Below are 21,257 nucleotides of genomic sequence, written 5' to 3'. Positions count from 1 at the left end.
AATTTGAATTAGAGTAATAGCAGCACTACATTATTAGCATTAAAGCTATAGTAGCAGAACAATGTTGTGCTACTATGACTCTACTTCAAGTTATGCTGTGCTGCTAGGGCCCTGATGTGAAACACAGTGAGCATTAGAGCTATAGTAGCAGCACAGTGTTTCACATCAGGGCCCTAACAGCACACCATAATTTGAATTAGAGCCATAGTAGCACCACATCATTTAAATTGGAGTCTTAGTTGGCCAACATAATTTGAATTTTAGTCATAGCAGCACTACATAATTAGCATTAGAGCTATAGTAGCAGAACAATGTTGTGCTACTATGACTCTAACTCAAGTTATGTTGTGCTGCTAGGGCCCTGATGTGAAACACAGTTAGCATTAAAGCTATAGTAGCACTACAGTGTTTCACATGAGGGCCCTAGCAGCACACCATAATTTAAATTAGAGTTAGAGCAGCATTGCATAATTAGCATTAAAGCTATGGTAGCACAACAGTGTTTTACATCAGGGCCAGGACAGCACAGCATAATTTGAATTTGGGCCACAGTAGCAGAACAGTGTTTCTCACTAGGGTCATAGCAGCACAACTAAATTTAAATTGGAGAGATAGTATTCCAGCATAATTAGCATTAGATCTATAGTAGCACCACAGTGTTTCACATCAGGGCCCTAGCAGCACAACATAATTTGAATTAGAGCCATAGTAGCAGAGCATCATTTGAATTAGAGCCATAGTTGGCCAACATAAATCGGATTATCGTCATAGCAGCACAACATAATTTGAATTAGTCATAGTAGCATAAAATAGGTAGCATTTGAGCTATAGTAGCAGAACAATGTTATGCTACTATGACTTTAATTCAAATTATGTTGTGCTGCTAGGGCCCTGATGTGAAACACAGTTAGCATTAGAGCTATAGTAGCAGTCGAGTGTTTCACATCAAGGCCATAGTGGCACAACATAATTTAAATAAGAGCCATAGTAGCACTGCATCATTTAAATTGGAGTCATAGTTGGCCAACATAATTTGATTTATAGTCATAGGAGCACTGCATAATTAGCATTAGAGCTATAGTTGCAGAACAGCACAATATAATTTAAATTAGAACCATAGCAGCACAACCTAATATACATGTGCACTTTTGAATAACATAATTTAAATTTGGACCATGGTGGCACAACAGTAATTTGAATTAGAGCCATAGTAGCACAACATTGTTGTGCTACTATGGCTTTAATTCGAATCATGTTGTGCTGCTAGGGCCCTGATGTGAAACACAGTTAGCCTTAGAGCTATAGTAGTAGTACAGTGTTTCACATAAGGACCAGGACAGCACAGCATAGCATAATTTGAATTTAGGCCACAGTAGCGGAACAGTGTTTCCCACTAGGGCCATAGCAGCACAACAAAATTTAAATTGGAGAGATAGTATCTCAGCATAATTAGCATTAGGTCTATAGTAGCACCACAGTGTTTTACATCAGGGCCCTAGCAGCACAACATAATTTGAATTAGAGCCATAGTAGCAGAGCATCATTTGACTTAGGGCCATAGTTGGCCAAGATCATTTGGATTAGAGTCATGGGAGCACAACACAAGAGAGCATTAGAGCTATAGTAGCAGCACAGTGTTTCACATCAAGGCCCTGGCAGCACAACATAGCACAACATAATTTGAATTAAAGTCATAGTAGCACAACATTGTTCTGCTGCTATAGCTCTAATGCTACCTATGTTGTGCTACTATGGCTCTAATTCAAATTAGGTTGTGCTGCTAGGGCCCTGATGTGAAATACTGTTCCGCTACTATAGCTGTAATGCTAACTGTGTTTCACATCAGGCCCCTAGCAGCACAACATAATTTGAATTAGAGTCATAGTAGCAGAGCATCATTCGACTTAGAGCCATAGTTGTCCAACATAAATCGGATTATAGTCATAGTCATTATAGTCAGGGCCCTAGCAGCACAACCTTATTTGAATTAGAGCCATAGTAGCACAACATAATTAGCATTAGAGCTATCGTAGCAGAGCAATGTTGTGCTACTAAGGCTCTAATTCAAATTAGGTTGTGCTGCTAGGGCCCTGATGTGAAATACTGTTCCGCTACTATAGCTGTAATGCTAACTGTGTTTCACATCAGGCCCCTAGCAGCACAACATAATTTGAATTAGAGTCATAGTAGCAGAGCATCATTCGACTTAGAGCCATAGTTGGCCAACATAAATCGGATTATAGTCATAGCACCGCAACATAATTAGCATTAGAGCTATTATAGCAGCACAGTGTTTCACATCAGGGCCCTGGCAGCACCAGCTATTTTGAATTAAGTCATAGTAGCACAACATTGTTCTGCTACTATAGCTCTAATGCTACCTATGTTGTGCTACTATGGCTCTAATTCGAATCGTGTTGGGCTGCTGGGGCCCTGATGGGAAACACAGTTAGCATTAGAGCTATAGTAGCAGTACAGTGTTTCACATGAGGGCCCTAGCAGCACACCATAATTTGAATTAGAGTCATAGTTGGCCCACATGATTTGTATTGGAGTCATATTGGCATTACATAATTAGCATTAATGCTACGGTAGCACAACAGTGTTTTCCATCAGGGCCAGGACAGCACAGCATTATTTGAATTTGGGCCACAGTAGCGGAACAGTGTTTCCCACTAGGGCCATAGCAGCACAACAAAATTTAAATTGGAGAGATGGTTGCCCAACATTATTAGCATTAGATCTATTGTAGCAGAACAGTGTTTCACATCAGGCCCTAGCAGCACAACGTAATTTGAATTAGATCCATAGTAGCAGAGCATCATTTGGATTAAAGTCATAGGAGCACAACATAATTAGCATTAGAGCTATAGTAGCAGCACAGTGTTTCACATCAGGGCCCTGGCAGCACAACATAGCACAACATAATTTGAATTAAAGTCATAGTAGCACAACATTGTTCTGCTACTATAGCTCTAATGCTACCTATGTTGTGCTACTATGGCTCTGATTCGAATCATGTTGTGCTGCTAGGGCCCTGATGTGAATCACAGTTAGCATTAGAGCTATAGTAGCAGTACAGTGTTTCACATGAGGGCCCTAGCAGCACAACATGATTCGAATCAGAGCCATAGTTGGCCCACATGATTTGTATTGGAGTCATATTGGCATTACATAATTAGCATTAATGCTACGGTAGCACAACAGTGTTTCACATCAAGGCCATAGTAGCACAACATAATTGAATTTAGAGCCATAGCAGTACTTCATCATTTGAAGTGAAACCATAGCAGCAGCAGCACAGTGTTTCACATCAGGGCCATAATCAGCACACCATAATTTGAATTAGAGCCATAGTAGCACCACATCATTTAAATTGGAGTCATAGTTGGCCAACATAATTTTAATTATAGTAATAGCAGCACTACATAATTAGCATTAGAGCTATAGTAGCAGAACAATGTTGTGCTACTATGACTCTACTTCAAGATATGCTGTGCTGCTCGGGCCCTGATGTGAAACACAGTGAGCATTAGAGCTATAGTAGCAGTACAGTGTTTCACATGAGGGCCCTAGCAACACACCATAATTTGAATTAGAATTAGAGCAGCATTGCATAATTAGAGTTAGAGCTACGGTAGAACAACAGTGTTTTACATCAGGGCCAGGACAGCACAGCAGAATTTGAATTGGGCCACAGTAGAGGAACAGTGTTTCCCACTTGGGCCATAGTAGCACAACATAATTTAATTTAAAGCCATAGTAGTACTTCATCATTTGAATTAGAGCCATAGTAGCAGAGCATCATTTGACTTAGGGCCATAGTTGGCCAAGATCATTTGGATTAGAGTCATGGCAGCACTGCATATATAGCATTACAGCTATAGTAGCAAAACAGTGTTTCACATCAAGGTCATAGTGGCACAACATAATGTAATTTAGAGCCATAGTAGTACTTCATCATTTGAATTGAAACCATAGCAGCACAACAGTGTTTCACATCAGGGCCCTAGCAGCACAACCTTATTTGAATTAGAGCCATAGTAGCACAACATAATTAGCATTAGAGCTATCGTAGCAGAGCAATGTTGTGCTACTAAGGCTCTAATTCAAATTAGGTTGTGCTGCTAGGGCCCTGATGTGAAATACTGTTCCGCTACTATAGCTGTAATGCTAACTGTGTTTCACATCAGGCCCCTAGCAGCACAACATAATTTGAATTAGAGTCATAGTAGCAGAGCATCATTCGACTTAGAGCCATAGTTGGCCAACATAAATCGGATTATAGTCATAGCACCGCAACATAATTAGCATTAGAGCTATTATAGCAGCACAGTGTTTCACATCAGGGCCCTGGCAGCACAAGCTATTTTGAATTAAGTCATAGTAGCACAACATTGTTCTGCTACTATAGCTCCAATGCTACCTATGTTGTGCTACTATGGCTCTAATTCGAATCGTGTTGGGCTGCTGGGGCCCTGATGTGAAACACAGTTAGCATTAGAGCTATAGTAGCAGTACAGTGTTTCACATGAGGGCCCTAGCAGCACACCATAATTTGTATTGGAGTCATATTGGCATTACATAATTAGCATTAATGCTACGGTAGCACAACAGTGTTTTCCATCAGGGCCAGGACAGCACAGCATTATTTGAATTTGGGCCACAGTAGCGGAACAGTGTTTCCCACTAGGGCCATAGCAGCACAACAAAATTTAAATTGGAGAGATAGTCTTCCAGCATAATTAGCATTAGATCTATTGTAGCAGAACAGTGTTTCACATCAGGCCCTAGCAGCACAACGTAATTTGAATTAGATCCATAGTAGCAGAGCATCATTTGGATCAGAGTCATAGGAGCACAACATAATTAGCATTAGAGCTATAGTAGCAGCACAGTGTTTCACATCAGGGCCCTGGCAGCACAACATAGCACAACATAATTTGAATTAAAGTCATAGTAGCACAACATTGTTCTGCTACTATAGCTCTAATGCTACCTATGTTGTGCTACTATGGCTCTGATTCGAATCATGTTGTGCTGCTAGGGCCCTGATGTGAATCACAGTTAGCATTAGAGCTATAGTAGCAGTACAGTGTTTCACATGAGGGCCCTAGCAGCACAACATGATTCGAATCAGAGCCATAGTTGGCCCACATGATTTGTATTGGAGTCATATTGGCATTACATAATTAGCATTAATGCTACGGTAGCACAACAGTGTTTCACATCAAGGCCATAGTAGCACAACATAATTGAATTTAGAGCCATAGCAGTACTTCATCATTTGAAGTGAAACCATAGCAGCAGCACAGTGTTTCACATCAGGGCCATAATCAGCACACCATAATTTGAATTAGAGCCATAGTAGCACCACATCATTTAAATTGGAGTCATAGTTGGCCAACATAATTTGAATTTTAGTCATAGCAGCACTACATAATTAGCATTAGAGCTATAGTAGCAGAACAATGTTGTGCTACTATGACTCTAACTCAAGTTATGTTGTGCTGCTAGGGCCCTGATGTGAAACATAGTTAGCATTAGAGCTATAGTAGCACTACAGTGTTTCACATGAGGACCCTAGCAGCACACCATAATTTAAATTAGAGTTAGAGCAGCATTGCATAATTAGCATTAAAGCTGTGGTAGCACAACAGTGTTTTACATCAGGGCCAGGACAGCACAGCATAATTTGAATTTGGGCCACAGTAGCGGAACAGTGTTTCTCACTAGGGCCATAGCAGCACAACTAAATTTAAATTGGAGAGATAGTCTTCCAGCATAATTAGCATTAGATCTATAGTAGCACCACAGTGTTTCACATCAGGGCCCTAGCAGCACAACATAATTTGAATTAGAGCCATAGTTGGCCAACATAAATCGGATTATCGTCATAGCAGCACAACATAATTTGAATTAGTCATAGTAGCATAAAATAGGTAGCATTTGAGCTATAGTAGCAGAACAATGTTATGCTACTATGACTTTAATTCAAATTATGTTGTGCTGCTAGGGCCCTGATGTGAAACACAGTTAGCATTAGAGCTATAGTAGCAGTCGAGTGTTTCACATCAAGGCCATAGTGGCACAACATAATTTAATTTAGAGCCATAGTAGTACTTCATCATTTGAAATAAAACCATAGCAGCACAACAGTGTTTCACATCAGGGCCCTAGCAGCACAACCTAATTTGAATTAGAGCCATTGTAGCACTGCATAACTTGACCAGGGCCATAGTTGGCCAACATAATTTGAATTAGAATAATAGTAGCGCAATTAGCATTAGAATTAGCATTAGAGCTATAGTTGCAGAACATTGTTTCACATCAGAGCCATAGCAGCACAGCATAATTCCATTCAGAGGCATAGTAGCACAACAAAATCTGAATTAGAGCTATAGTAAAACAACATAATTTGAATTTGGGCCGTGGCTGCACAACATCATTTATATTACAGCCATAGTAGCACAACATCTTTTAAATTAGAGTCATAGTAAGACTACATAGTTAGCTTTAGCGCTGTAGTAGTAGAACAGTGTTTCACATCAGGGCCATAACAGCACTACATATATTTGAATGAGCGCGATGGCAGCACAACATATTTCACATTAGCGCTATAGTAGCATAACAGTGTTTCACATTAAGGCCATAGCAGCAAAACTTAATTTGAATTTGGCTTAGTGCAGCACAAAGGTATTCAACGTTAGGGTTAGCGTTACCACTGTTCAAATGAGGGTTAGAGCGGCCCACCACTGTTTGAATTGGGGTTAAAGCAGCCTGATTGGAATGGAATTAGAGTTAGGGTTAAGGTTACCACTGTTCGAATTAGGGTTAAAGCAGCCTGAATGGAACTGAGTTCGGGTTAGGGTTACCACTGTTCAATTTAGGGTTAAAGCAGCCTGAGTGACATGGAATTAGGGTTAGGGTTGCCACTGTTCGAATTAGGGTTAAAGCAGCCTGAATGGAACGGGATTAGGGGTAGGGTTAACACTGTTCGAGTTAGGGTTAGCGCAGCCTAAATGACATGGTATTAGGGTTAGGGTTAGAGTTACCACTGTTCGAATTAGGGTTAGTGCAGCCTGAAAGACATGGAATTAGGGTTAGGGTTACCACTGTTCGAATTTGGTTTAGCGCAGCCTGAGTGACATGGAATTAGGGTTAGTGTTAGCACTGTTCGAATTAGGGTTAGTGCAGCCTGACCTGATTGGAATTAGGGTTAAGAGGGCAACGAGGCACACCTGTCGGCCTGGGACTTCTAGAGGACTGGACCGTGCACGAGGAGCGCCAGGCCGAGTGGCGAAGACCAGACGATGACATAGACATAGAGTCCGGCTGCGGGAGGCACACGGGGAGCTCGCACACCTGCTCCATACACTAACACATGTGCTTCACACAGCCCACAAGAGCCTGCGTTCCCAATACTACGCACAGCACTCACACACTGCTAATGCGTCAGACACATTGACAAGGCTCACCGTTCACGTGAAACACACGCTGTTCCACCGACATGGCTGTTACGCACCACTTTTTACACTGCACTCTGCACAAATGCGCCGAGCGCCGGCTCGAGCTCCAGGCGCGCGGTGCACTTCCGTGCAAAACGCGAGAGACCACTGCTCTCTATTCGGCCATGACGGGCCTCGGGAAACACGTGCAAGCCCGTACGCGCGAAATGTTTGCATAATAGCGCGGGATCTTGTCTTCGGCGTCTTATTTACGACGAGAAACGCTGCGAGAAAACACACTCGCGAGCGTGTCGCGGAGGCACACTCATTCGGCGGCGGCCCGTTTGAGTCTACAACGTTCTCATGCTCGGTTTTAAGACCGGCCTACCAGCAGAGGGGCGGGAGGTTTCTGTGTGTTACACAGCGTATACAGAGTCTGACTCGCACTGAGAGACTAGAGATACTAGAGAGATGGCAGAAGTTGCTCCCGCGCCCGCTGCCGCGCCGGCTAAAGCGCCGAAAAAGAAAGCAGCGTCGAGGGCCAAGAAAGCCGGGCCCAGCGTCGGCGAGCTCATCGTCAAAGCGGTTTCCTCGTCCAAGGAGAGAAGCGGTGTGTCGCTCGCCGCCCTGAAGAAAGCCTTGGCCGCCGGCGGATACGACGTGGAGAAGAACAACTCCCGCGTCAAGCTCGCTGTCAAGGGTCTCGTGCTGAAAGGAACTCTTCTACAGACCAAAGGGACCGGCGCGTCTGGCTCTTTCAAGCTAAACAAGAAGCAGACGGAAGCCAAGAAGCCCACAAAGAAGACCGCGACTAAGGCGAAGAAGCCCGTCGCTGTTAAGGCGAAGAAACCCGCTGCGGCGAAGAAGCCCAAGAAGGTGGCGGCCAAGAAACCTGTTGCCGCCGCCAAGAAGTCCCCGAAGAAGGCAAAGAAGCCTGCAGCGGCTGCTAAAAAAGCCACCAAGAGCCCGAAGAAAGCGAAAAAGCCGGCGACTCCTAAAAAAGCAGCCAAGAGCCCCAAGAAAGCAAAGGCCGTGAAGCCCAAAGCGGCGAAGCCCAAGGCTGCAAAGGCGAAAAAGACAGCGCCCAAGAAGAAGTAAACATGTTTGTTTGTTTATTTCATGTCTTCCTTTACTAAACGGCTCTTTTAAGAGCCACCTATATTTTCCCCCAAAGAGCAACATTTTGGATCATCCCATGATGAAACTGAAAGCGAATACAAGATAGGGATTTATGATGTTTAAATACACAAACTATGTAGAGTTTCAAAACCGCGACAGACACAGGTATAGGGATGCTTATGATTACATGATTTATGTATCGTTGTACACATGTCACATGAATGTTGTTTTCTGAGACCTGTTTCTTCCATGAGCGCGCGTTTACTCCTCAGTCACACACAGAGAGACTAGGGGAGGTGTGTGTGTGTGTGTGTGTGTGTGTGTGTAAAGGGGGGGGGGGGGGTGCATGGTAGGCTGAGGCTGAATGAATTTCACCATTTGTGATTGGATGTTGATCACATGGTGTTCTAAGCCAATAAGAGAGTGGCTGTGTTGCCTATATCACTGAGTTTTCAGCGCGAAGCATTCACTATTATCTACTTGTTCCTTGAACAAATCTAATCTGCAGCAAAATGAGTGGAAGAGGCAAAACTGGCGGCAAAGCTAGGGCCAAGGCCAAGACTCGCTCATCGAGGGCAGGACTGCAGTTTCCTGTAGGCCGTGTGCACAGGCTTCTGCGTAAAGGCAACTACGCTGAGCGCGTCGGTGCTGGCGCTCCCGTTTACCTGGCGGCTGTGCTGGAGTATCTGACCGCTGAGATTCTGGAGTTGGCTGGCAACGCTGCCCGTGATAACAAGAAGACTCGTATCATTCCCCGACACTTGCAACTCGCCGCGCGTAACGACGAGGAGCTGAACAAACTGCTCGGCGGAGTGACCATCGCTCAGGGTGGTGTGCTGCCTAATATTCAGGCTGTACTTCTGCCTAAGAAGACTGAGAAGGCTGTCAAGACCAAGTAAAGTCGTCCAATGCTGTGTTTGTCAGTACCCAAAGGCTCTTTTAAGAGCCACCCACTTTGACTCAAAAAGTGCAAGTTTGTTACTTTGTGTATGCTTTGTGTATATAATTGTATTCATTCTACAACGTTGCACCCAAGAGAATCACATTTAATAGGGCCCATTGGAATAGTCTAATAATCTTAGAAGCATAAATATAATAGGGAAGTATGCTGGTTAAACAAGGTCTGAAAAGTGAAGCTAAATTGCGACGGCCGTTATGGTGTAACTATAGAACAGGAAAACAGCTGTGCAAGAGAGCCGAGGGAGGGTGGAGTGGTCGGACTGTGGCGCTGACTTGGTCTAAGCCAATGGTCGTCGAGTGACGTAGAGCGATCGATCCAATGCAAGACGAGAGGTTTCGAGACGCCCAATGAACGCAAGGCGTCGTTCAGGCTTAAAAAGCCAACGTTTGCTAGCGCTTTTTATTCTGTTATTTTGTTCGTGAAGTGCAGAGCGCAACGCTATGGCAAGAACTAAGCAGACTGCCCGTAAATCCACTGGTGGCAAGGCGCCCAGGAAGCAGCTCGCCACCAAGGCTGCTCGCAAGAGCGCTCCGGCTACCGGCGGTGTGAAGAAGCCTCACCGTTACCGTCCCGGCACCGTGGCTTTAAGAGAGATCCGTCGCTATCAGAAGTCTACTGAGCTGCTCATCCGCAAGCTGCCCTTCCAGCGCCTGGTGAGAGAAATTGCTCAAGACTTCAAGACTGACTTGCGTTTCCAGAGCTCCGCCGTGATGGCTTTGCAGGAGGCGAGCGAGGCATACTTGGTCGGCCTGTTCGAGGACACCAATCTGTGCGCCATCCACGCCAAGAGAGTGACCATCATGCCCAAGGACATTCAGCTGGCCCGCCGTATTCGCGGAGAGCGCGCTTAAACAATAACTCTGTCCAATACACACAAAGGCTCTTTTAAGAGCCACCTCATTGTCTCAGTAAAACGAGCAAGTCTATACCATGGTTGTTTTAAACAAATGATGATTATATAGTGTCTAGTTTAGAAGAATGGAGCGCTTCAGGAAACACGTCTGATTTTGTGGCTGTGTCGCTGAGCATTTTGTGTTTATTATAGATTATTTTAGTACTTGGCGACAGTAGTAATAAAACATACAAAAAGCTGGTCGCTTGCTGTTCTGCACGGAGCATGACTGCCATCTTGTGGCCAAAGTGTCACTTCCCATTCTCGTGTCCTCGTTTGTATTCTAATGGAGGCAAACGAACCAATAAATTGCATTCATCATAGTATGAATTCTCTCACAGATAACTTTAGTATGAACATTTAAACTTTAGTATGAACATTTAAACATGTTTTTTTATGCGTTAGGATCAATTTGATATAACGTGAATCCAAAGCACTATATGTATGTTTTCTTTCATTGTCGTGTCCCTGTGCATATACAGCACGTCCAAACCTGACTACACACACAAATATATAAATAGTGGCCCTCTCCAAATACTCATGGACACTAGTGTAATTTTATATTATATATTAGATTAGATTTATTGTTGTCATTGTGCAAGATACATGTACAGAGCTAAGAGAATGCATTTAGCATCTGCTCAGAGGTGCGTTAGATAGATAGAAATAGATATCTGTATATACATGAATGTGACAGGATGTACAGTAAGGTATATATAGATACACATAAATAAAATAGTAGTGCAGATGTACTGTAAGTAAAACACTGTGTAGAGAATGCGGAGTATACAAAATACAATATGTAACATTTACATATACAGTGATCTAACGGTGTAGTGTAGAGTTCAGTGTGGTGATGGTGGATGGAAATAAAGCTGTCCCTGATCCTGCTGGTTCTGGTGCATATGTTTCTGTATCTCGATCTTGACGGAAGGAGGTTAAACAGTTTGTGACTGGGATGTGAAGTGTCCTTGATGATCTTGTGAGCTCTGCACAGACAACTGCTGTGCCCTTTCCAGACAGTGTTTCTTGTGAATGTCCTCCAAGATGGGGAGCTGAGTGCCAATGATTCATTGGGAGATTTTCATTTTTCATTTCATTTTTTAGGGCCTGAAGCAATGCAGTTGCTGTACCAACAGAAATGGTACAGCTGTAGAAGTGCTCCAGTATCCTGAAGCACAGACAGGACTTTTAAGGTGTCCTCAGCAAACACAGGCGTTGTTGAGTCTTTCTGATGAGTTAAGAAGCTTTTATTGTCATTTCAACCATATATAGCTGAAGCAGTACACAGTAAAATGAACGTTTCTCCAGGACCCTGATGCTACATTAAACAACAATTCCAGAAACAAAACACACAGGGCTAAGGACTGGTAAGTGTCCTTGTCACATAAAGTGCATGTGTGCACACTGGTGCAAACAGTGCAAAGACAACACAAGACAGTGCAAGACAACACAAGACAAGCCATAAAATACAAAATAGCTCCGCCAGTAAACCTGTTGTGACAAGACAAAGTGAACAAAATTGAACAGTAGCAAAAATGTAAACAAAAAAAAGTGTTGTGCAAAGGAGCAATATAGCAGCGGTTCAGAAAGGATGTTCAAGAAACGCATTAAAACTGTTTCTGGTATTGAAGTGATGTAATATGAGTGGTACTGAAGTCATGGGTGTGCGAAGTAGAGTGAAGAGTTTAGTGACCATTTAAGATCCTTGAAGATGAGGACGACTTCTACTAGGCGCTGGATCTCCTCCCTGAAACCGTCTTATCTTTTCCTCTGATCAGGCCTACCATTCGTGGTGTCATCAGCAAACTGATGAGTGTCTGGGGTTGTCCAGGTGAGTCAGGGCTGATAGATCACTGTGGGAATGGCATCCAGATTGGAAAGAGGTAGGCAATTGCTATTGGTCCAGAGAGAGAGAAAAAGAGAGAGAGAGAGAGAGAGAGAGAGAGAGATATGTTAATCTAATGTGACATTATTGACTTAGTAACACAGTCCAAATATACCGACACTTTCCAGGATATTGTGCAACATTGGACAAAAGAAGAGATTTAGGAAAAGCAACAAATAAAAAACAAACAAACACACGTACGCACACAAATATTTAAATGATCTAGGAACTTGTGAATGTCAAAATAGTTATGGGCACTAGTGCAATTTGATATATATGACGTGTTCTACTGGCCTATTAGATAAACACGAAGCGAGACAAAAAGGGACTCACAGTTCACTTTAGGAAGAAACCCTGTATACCATTAAACACTAGTATGAAGTGTTTTTGGTCTATTTTTTTAAAGGTTTTATTCGTGTATGTTGTTTGTTTGTTTGTTTGTTCTGATCTCATCTCAAACTATTAATGCAAAACCTTAGAGTAAATGGCTGTTCCATACACAATAATCACACAAAATGATGTGAGCATCAATTCCTTTAATCTACCTTTTTCTGCAACATGTAAACATTGCCACACGATGGCAGTCAAGCTCTACAACGTCCACCGACCTCTGCCTTTATTAGGAATATCCCTGTATACCCTTAAAGGATGTTTTAGTAACATGGGAAACACCAGATTATTAAATTATACCGATTTTTTTAGTGGCTTGAATTTGGACGGGAGTGGAATGGAGAAGGTGATCTGTCAGGGTCTGAAGACCACAGACTGGCCGTCGATTGGGTGGCCAGAAACATGTACTGGACCGATACGGGTCGGAACACCATCAAGGTTTCCAGATTGGACGGATCAGCGCGAAAAATCTTGATCAACAACAGCCTGGATGAGCTGAGAGCCATCGCTGTGTTCCCCAGTAAAGGGTAAAAATTATCTCCTGGTGTTTCTTCTAGTGTAAATCTTCCTGGGTGTTGGATTTACAGCACTTCTTCTGCGTATAAGTGTTGGGTAGAAGTCGACCGATATGGGTTTTCTCTGGCCGATGGCGATTTTCTTTTTTGCTGATATGTTTGGCTAATTTTCTTTTTTTCCCCTTTTTCATCTCATAAAATCAATTAATTAGTTAATAAGATGTGAAATTCAGAAAATGTATTAAATTAAACTTAATTAAATTAAAGTCCCAGTGAACCCAGCCATTAGGGGGGCACAAGCCAGTGTACTCTTAGTGCCGGTCCCAAGCCCGGGTAAATGGGGAGGGTTGCGTTAGGAAGGGCATCCAGCGTAAAACATGTGCCAAATAAAATATGCGGATCACAAATGAGAATTTCATACCGGATCGGTCGAGGCCCGGGTTAACAACGACCGCCACAGGTATCGTTAGCCGACAGGGTACCGGTGGAAATTGGGCTACTGTTGGCCGAAGGAGGAGAAGGAGAGGAGGAAGGCGTCTACAGAGACGGCAGGAAAAGGAGCAGTGTAGGAGAGTAGAGGTTCGGGTTGGTACTTTAAATGTTGGTACTATGACGGGTAAAGGGAGAGAGATAGCTGATATGATGGAGAGGAGAAAGGTAGATGTGTTGTGTGTTCAGGAGACCAAGTGGAAAGGGAGTAAGGCCAGGAACATTGGAGGTGGGTTTAAACTGTTTTATCATGATGTGGATGGGAAGAGAAATGGTGTAGGGGTGATTCTGAAGGAAGCGTACAGTAAGAGTGTAGTGGAGGTGAAGAGAGTTTCTGATAGGGTGATGATCGTGAAGGTGGAAGTTGAAGGGATGATGATAAATGTCATCAGTGTTTATGCTCCACAAGTTGGCTGTGAGATGTAGGAGAAAGAAAGATTCTGGAGTGAATTAGATGAAGTGGTAGATAGTGTACCTAGGAAAGAACGATTGGTGATTGGGGCAGACTTTAATGGGCATGTAGGTGAAGGGAACAGAGGTGATGAGGAGGTGATGGGTAGGTATGGTTTTAAGGAGAGGAATGTGGAAGGGCAGATGGTGGTAGATTTTGCTAAAAGGATGGAAATGGCAGTGGTGAACACGTATTTTCAGAAGAAGGAGGATCATAGGGTGACGTATAAGAGTGGAGGAAGGTGCACACAGGTGGATTATCTTCTGTGTAGGAGATGCAACCTGAAGGAGATTGGAGACTGTAAGGTGTTGGCGGGGGACAGTGTAGCTAGACAGCATCGGATGGTGGTCTGTAGGATGGTTTTGGAGGCGAAGAAGAAGAGGAGGAAAGTAAGGTTTGAAAGAAGAATAAGATGGTGGAAACTAAAGGAGGAAGAGTGTAGTGTGAGGTTCAGGGAAGAGGTCAGACAGGGGCTCGGTGGTGGTGAAGAGGTGCCGGATGATTGGGCAACTACTGCAGGAGTGATGAGGGAGGCAGCTAGAAAAGTACTTGGTGTGACATCTGGAAATAGAAAGCAAGACAAGGAGACGTGGTGGTGGAATGAGGAAGTGCAGGAGAGCATTAGGGGAAAGAGGTTGGCAAAACAGAAGTGGGATCGACAGAGTGATGAGAAAAGTAGGCAGGAGTACAAGGAGATGCGGCAGCAGGTTAAAAGGGATGTGGCGAAAGCCAAGGAAAAGGCATATGAGGAACTGTATAAGAGGTTGGACACTAAGGAAGGAGAAAAGGATTTATACCGATTGGCCAAGCAGAGGGACCGAGCTGGGAAGGATGTACTGCAAGTTAGAGCAATAAAGGATGGAGAGGGAAATGTGTTGACTAGTGAGGAGAGTGTGTTGAGAAGATGGAGGGAGTATTTTGAGCAGCTGATGAATGAGGAAAATCAGAGAGAGAGAAGGTTGGAGGATGTGGAGTTGGTGAAGCAGGATGTAGATAGGATTAGTAAGGGGGAAGTGAGAGCAGCGATTAAGAGGATGAAGAATGGAAAGTCGGTTGGACCAGATGACATACCGGTAGAAGCGTGGAGATGTTTAGCAGAGATGGCAGTGGAGTTTTTAACCAGATTGTTTAACAGGATTCTGGAAGGGGAGAGTATGCCTGAGGAATGGAGAAGGAGTGTGCTGGTACCGATCTTTAAGCATAAGGGAGATGTGCAGACCTGCAGTAACTACAGGGAAATTAAGTTGATCAGTCACACCATGAAGTTATGGGAAAGAGTAGTGGAAGCCAGGTTGAGAGAAGAGGTGACCATCTGTGAGCAACAGTATGGTTTCATGCTGTTGGAGGAAGGAGGTACCAGTCGAGCAGTGCTGGAGGATCTCAGACAGCGTGGTGCAGTGCGAGATGTGATAACGTCACTGAGGTAAGATGGTGCTGGAACATTTTTGGCCTTGTAGGCAAGCATCAGTGTTTTGAATCTGATATGTGCAGCTACTGGAAGCCAGTGAAGGGAGCACAGCAGTGGGGTGGTGTGGGAGAACTTGGGCTGATTGAGCACAAGTCGTGCAGCTGCGTTTTGGATCATTTGCAGTGGACGAATAGAGTTCTGGGGAAGACCTGCCAGCAGAGAGTTGCAGTCTGAAATGACAAATGACAAATGGAGGGTGGTACTTGGTGGGGACCAAGTACCGAGCCTTGTGGGACACCAGTGGTGAGTCTGCACGGGGCAGATTTGGATCCACTCCATGTTACCTGGTATGAGCGACCTTCCAGGTAGAAAGCAAACCAGTTCCATGCTGGTCTGCAGATACCGAGGCTCTTGAGGGTTGACAAAAGTGTCTTGTGGTTGACTGTGTCAAATGCTGCTGAATGGTCCAGGAAGATAAGTACAGATGACAGCTTGGCTGACCGAGCAGCATGCAGTTTCTCAGAAACAGCCAAAAGTGCCATCTCTGTGGAATGTGCTGCTTTGAACCCAGACTGATTAGGATCATGGAGGTTGTTCTCTGAGAGATAGACAGACAGTTGGTTAAAAACAGTGCATTCCAGAGATTTAGAAAGAAAGGAGAGAAGTGATACCGGTCTGTAGTTGTTGATGTCTGATGGATCCAAAGCAGGTTTCTTCAAGATGGGAATGACCCTTGCTTGCTTAAAGGTAGTTGGTACATAGCCAGATGTTAATGACCCATTGATGATTGTGGAGATGAAGGGCAGGAGATCTTGTGTGATGGTCTGAAGTATAGTTGAAGGAATTGGATCCAGAGGACAGGTGGTGCGATTGCAAGATTGGATGACTTGCAGTATCTCATCTTCTGTTAAGGTTGAGAAGCTTGACAGAGACGTAGTGGATTGTCGGCTGTGTTGTGTAGTCTTTATACATTCACAGTTCTAGCTCTTCCTGTTTTCCAGTTTGGATGCCAAATACAGACTACTGCCACCTGCTGGTATGGGGGAGTTATGTTCTCACACAAGCGCAGAACCTACACAACTGTTTGATTGATATAACAGATCTCGTTGTCACTAATGCTGACTGACTTCCTGACTTTTTCCGATTCGTTTTAGGTATTTGTTCTGGACAGATTGGGGTCATATTGCTAAAATTGAGCGCGCCAACTTGGACGGATCGGACCGCAAAGTTTAGATCAACACAGATCTCGGCTGGCCAAACAGACTCATGCTCGATTATGACACGCGAAGGTGAGAAACAGGAAGAGAACTAAACGACATTTATGTAGCACAAGACGACAAAGCTTTCTATGGAAGCAGCGTTTTTTTTTTCTAGGTTTCTAAGCATTTTGGAAAAGTATGATTTGATTTGAGTGATTTCCAGGTCTGGTTTAGTATAGAAAAAAGAGCACTGTATTAAAAAAATTTTTTCCAACTATTGCCTTATTTGGTTTCCTAAAATATAAAATTAAGAATTTGTAAAAAATATTTTTTATGAAACAAAGGCTTTGTGCACACTAATCCAAATACATTTATAAACCCCCTTGTCCACACTTTAGTTTTTAATTGTTTCCCAAAAGTTGCTCATACACACTTTTGTCCCTGTACTGGGCTGACACGTCGCGGCAATGATTCAAAATCGCTTTCTGGCATTTTTTAATGAATCCACTTTGGAGAGCCCTCAAAAAGAAGAGAAAAATCATCTTCTTCCGGCTGCTCCCATTAGGGGTCGCCACTGCGGATCATCCGTCTCCATACTACTCTGTGCTCTTCATCTGCCTCTTTCAAACCTGCATGTCTTCCCTCACCACATCCATTAACCTCATCTTTGGCCTTCCTCTTTTCCTCCTTCCTGGTGGCTCCATCCTCAGCATTATCCTACCGATATACCCCATGTCCCTCCTCTGCAAATGTCCAAACCATCTCAATCAGTCCTCTCTTTTACTTTGTCCCTAAAACGTCCTACATGCGCTGTCCCCCTCATAAACTAATTTCTAATCCTGTCCAATCGTTGTCACTCCCAACGAAAATATTGACATCTTCAGCTTTGCTACCTCCAGTGCCACATCCTGTCTTTTACTTAATGCCACTGTCTCTAATCCATACAACATCGCAGGTCTCAACACAGTCCTATAAACTCACTCCTGCCACTTTTTTCCACCCACTCCACCCTGCCTGCACTCTTTTTTTTCACTTCTCCAACCCACTCTCCATTACTTTGCACTGTTGATCCCAGGTACTTTAACTCATCCATCTTCTCCACCTCTTCTTCCAGCAACTGCATCACTCCACTGCCCTCCCTTTCATTCACACACATGTACTCTTACTTACTCCTACTGACTTTCATTCCCCTTCTCTCCAGCGCATACATCCAACTCTCCAGGCTCTTTTCAACCTGTTCCCTACTCTCAACACAAATCACAATATCATCCACCATCATCATAACTTCAAGGTGTTACTGATCAACTTTATTCCCCTGTAATTACAGGTCTGCACATCTCCCTTATTCTTAAAAACCTGTACCAGTGCACTCCTTCTCCATTCCTTAGGCATCCTCTCACCTTCCAAAATCCTGTTAAACAACCTGGTTAAAAACTCCACTGCCATCTCTTGTAAACATCTCCATGCTTCTGGAGGTATCTCTGCTTCTTCATCTGTCTTTTGGTCCTACCAACTTTCCACTCTTTATCCTACCGACTTTCCACTCTTCATCCTCTTAATCGCTGCTCTTATTTCCTCCTTACTAATCTTTTCCACTTCCTGCTTCACCATCTCCACACCATCCAACCTTCACTCTCTCTCATTTTCCTTGTTCATCAGCTACTCAAAATATATCTTCCATCTTTTCAACATTGCACTTATTTAGAATTGCAGTTTTAATAAAATGCAGTGCATTAAACGTGGATTGGTGAGCTACAGTAGCTAAAACATCCCGGCATTTATTCGGTGATATAACATACATCAGAGATTCTGACTCTGACAGACATCAGAGATTGTAAACTAACGCATGGAATTTAAAATCATTTGAGTGTGGAGAAGTATGGATTTTTTAAAATGAAAGATACGAACCCTGTTTGTTTGTTCACAATTTATTTTACCACAGCTAAACAGCTAAACTGTGTTTGAGTTGTAGGTAGTAGTTGTACCTGTGTGTGTGTGTGTGTGTGTGTGTGTGTGTGTGTGTGTGTGTGTGTGTGTAGGATCTTCTGAGTGGATGCACACCTGGACCGCATCGAAAGTTCAGACCTGAGCGGCAAACTACGGTCAAGTCCTGGTCACTCCCGTGTCTCATCCGTTCGCTCTCACTCAGGAAACTCACTCACTACTCACTCACTCACTCACTCACTCACTCACTCACTCACTCACTCACTCACTCACTCACTCACTCACTCACTCACTCACTCACTCACTCGCTCCTCATCAGTCCTCCACTCACACCCCTAACATTACTATCTCCTTCATCCACACCCTTCCATCTCTGGCCCTCGTTTTCCCTCCCTACCCCTTATCTTTTTTCTCTCTCCCTTTTCCCTCTATTTTCCTATCTGCTCTGTAGCCGGTTTCCTTTCCTCTAATTCGTTTCTCCCGCATCCTGCAGCAAGACCGTTGGATCTGCTGGACAGACTGGCAAACCAAATCCATCCAAAGGGTGGATAAACACACAGGGCGGAACAAAGAGACCATCCTGGCTAACGTCGAGGGTTTGATGGACATTATAGTGGTGGCACCCAACTGGCAGTCGGGTAAGAGCAGTTAGAGAGGGCGCCACGTGCGAGGTTTGAAGAATATCTGAAAATCATACCTGAGTAAAAGTATAGATTACTGCACAACTTACTCCATTACAAGTTCAAAGTCATCGACTGCAATATGAGTTAAGTATATGATTTAACAGTATTTGAGTATTCGACTTCATATTGTTATGAAGATGCCCTGATCCTCAACTACTGCTACTACTACAACACTGCATTAACCAAAATCAGCACAACAACTTCAACATGCCAGAATGCAACAACCAATCAAACAAGTCAGTAAACAAAACAAAAAACAAAGTAGTAAAGCAATCTATCAAATAAACAAATAAACTAAAAGTAAATCATTTTAGATAAAGTAAAACCAAAAAATTACTTAAGTATAGTTAAAAAAAATAATAATAATTTGCTTAAATACGTTACATATACTATACTTTACCACTGGTATTCACTTTGCTTTTGCTTTTAGAATACAGTGGTGGACAAAGTCCACAGAACATGTACTTGAGTTAAAGTAGAGATGCACTTGGTAAAATATGACTCCAGTAAAAGTAAAAGTGCTCTCTTTAAACCTTCACTTGAGTGAAAGCACAAACGCATTTACCTTCAAATGTACTTAATTATCCAAAGTACTATGATTTTATTATGGCTATATTATTCCTATTATCATTTTTGTCACAAGACTGTTGTTTAATAATTTCAGATTGAAAAGACTCTGTTACTCAACACACCAGTTTGAGTAAGAAGACTCTTCCCTAAATGTTCTGCTTGCTGTTGAACTGACGCTGAACTGTATGTTGGTGATAAGTAGATACCACCAAGCGCCAGTCAAAACAAATTCACAACAGAGCATGTGACACTGATTGGTGGCTTGCTGTGTGATTGACCGGTTAAGTTTTTATCCGCTCATAAACAAAAAGAAACGATTGATTTCGCAAAATGTATTTTAGCAAAAAGTAAAAGATTTTACTTTGAAACATTGTAAAATTGAAGTAAAATTATCCCGAATGGAAATACTAATATGATAGTTTCATCATTGTTAAAGTGTGCAGTGACGGGCTGTTAAATGCAACCTGTAATATTAATTACAGTCCAGATCTGCAGTGCTGCGGATGGCTGCGTTCAGAGTAACGTGGTGTCTGCGCCTCACAGTAAGAGCTTCATTACAACAGCGTGTGTGTGTGTGTGTGTGTGTGTGTGTGTGTGTGTATGTGTGTGTGTGTGTAAGATCTCACTCAGTATTTTGATCTCTGTTTTGTCAAAGATAAAACGCTTGTTCGGGTAATAAATTATTACATTATAAAAGAGAACGGGATAAAGGGGACTTGCTAGATGGGGAATGGGGAAGAGGAAGAACAGGGAAAAAGGGGGTGTGAAAGAGGAAAGACTGGGAGAATGGGTGTGGGAAAAACGGGAAAGAGGTAGTGGGAGAGCTGGAATTGAGAAAGTTGGGGAATGTGGAGGAGGAATAGGAGAGGGGGTGTGGGAGAGGAAGAATAGGAGAAGGAGAAGAGCAAGTGGAGAGAAGGAATAGGAGGGGGGTGGGAGAGGAGGAGTAGAGGGGTATGGAAGAGAAAGAATGGAGGGTGGGAGAGGAGGAATGAGATTGAGGAATTGGGAAAAGGGGGAATTGGCAGGAAAGTTGTATAATATTTCTGGAATGTGTCAAGTAGAATGAGTTTTGCGTGAAGACTTTTTTTTTTCTTTTTGTCCTCAGACACAAAAGTCCAAGTTCGCCGATCCCGCAACTTAACGTACAGTAACCATTTCTACCGAACATCAACACAGGACGTGAAAATAGAAACAGCACAGAAACCACCAATATACAACCAGTTATGATATAAAAAAGAGGTACACGTACTTAAAAAATAGAGAAGTTATTTTTTTCCGTCAGGTTCTTTTTTTTCTT

General features: G+C 43.2%; 1 protein-coding gene and 2 pseudogenes across 3 annotated transcripts; all 3 read left to right on the top strand.

The window, feature by feature from the left end:
• The first annotated feature begins 7,287 nt into the window (after positions 1 to 7,287).
• LOC310735505 (histone H1 pseudogene) lies at positions 7,288 to 8,802 on the top strand (annotated as a pseudogene). The gene has a single exon. The product of its transcript is annotated as a histone H1 pseudogene (transcript).
• A 250-nt stretch (positions 8,803 to 9,052) lies between these two features.
• LOC310735507 (histone H2A pseudogene) lies at positions 9,053 to 9,518 on the top strand (annotated as a pseudogene). Its single transcript has one exon. The product of its transcript is annotated as a histone H2A pseudogene (transcript).
• Positions 9,519 to 9,954: 436 nt separating this feature from the next.
• LOC310735325 (histone H3.2) lies at positions 9,955 to 10,425 on the top strand. Its single transcript, XM_083557975.1, has one exon. The coding sequence runs from the start codon at positions 9,969 to 9,971 to the stop codon at positions 10,377 to 10,379; it is 411 nt and encodes a 136-aa protein (XP_083414101.1). The 5' UTR covers positions 9,955 to 9,968; the 3' UTR covers positions 10,380 to 10,425.
• Positions 10,426 to 21,257: the final 10,832 nt, after the last annotated feature.

The sequence above is a fragment of the Silurus aristotelis genome, assembly GCF_946808225.1.
Source record: "Silurus aristotelis genome assembly, chromosome: 13".
Lineage (NCBI taxonomy): Eukaryota > Metazoa > Chordata > Actinopteri > Siluriformes > Siluridae > Silurus > Silurus aristotelis.
Note: the sequence above shows the minus strand (reverse complement) of the source record. Positions and strands in the feature narration are given on the sequence as shown.

Excerpts from the sequence above, each read along its gene's own strand:
- LOC310735325 (XM_083557975.1), top strand. The coding sequence starts at position 9,969 with ATGGCAAGAACTAAGCAGACTGCCCGTAAATCCACTGGTGGCAAGGCG.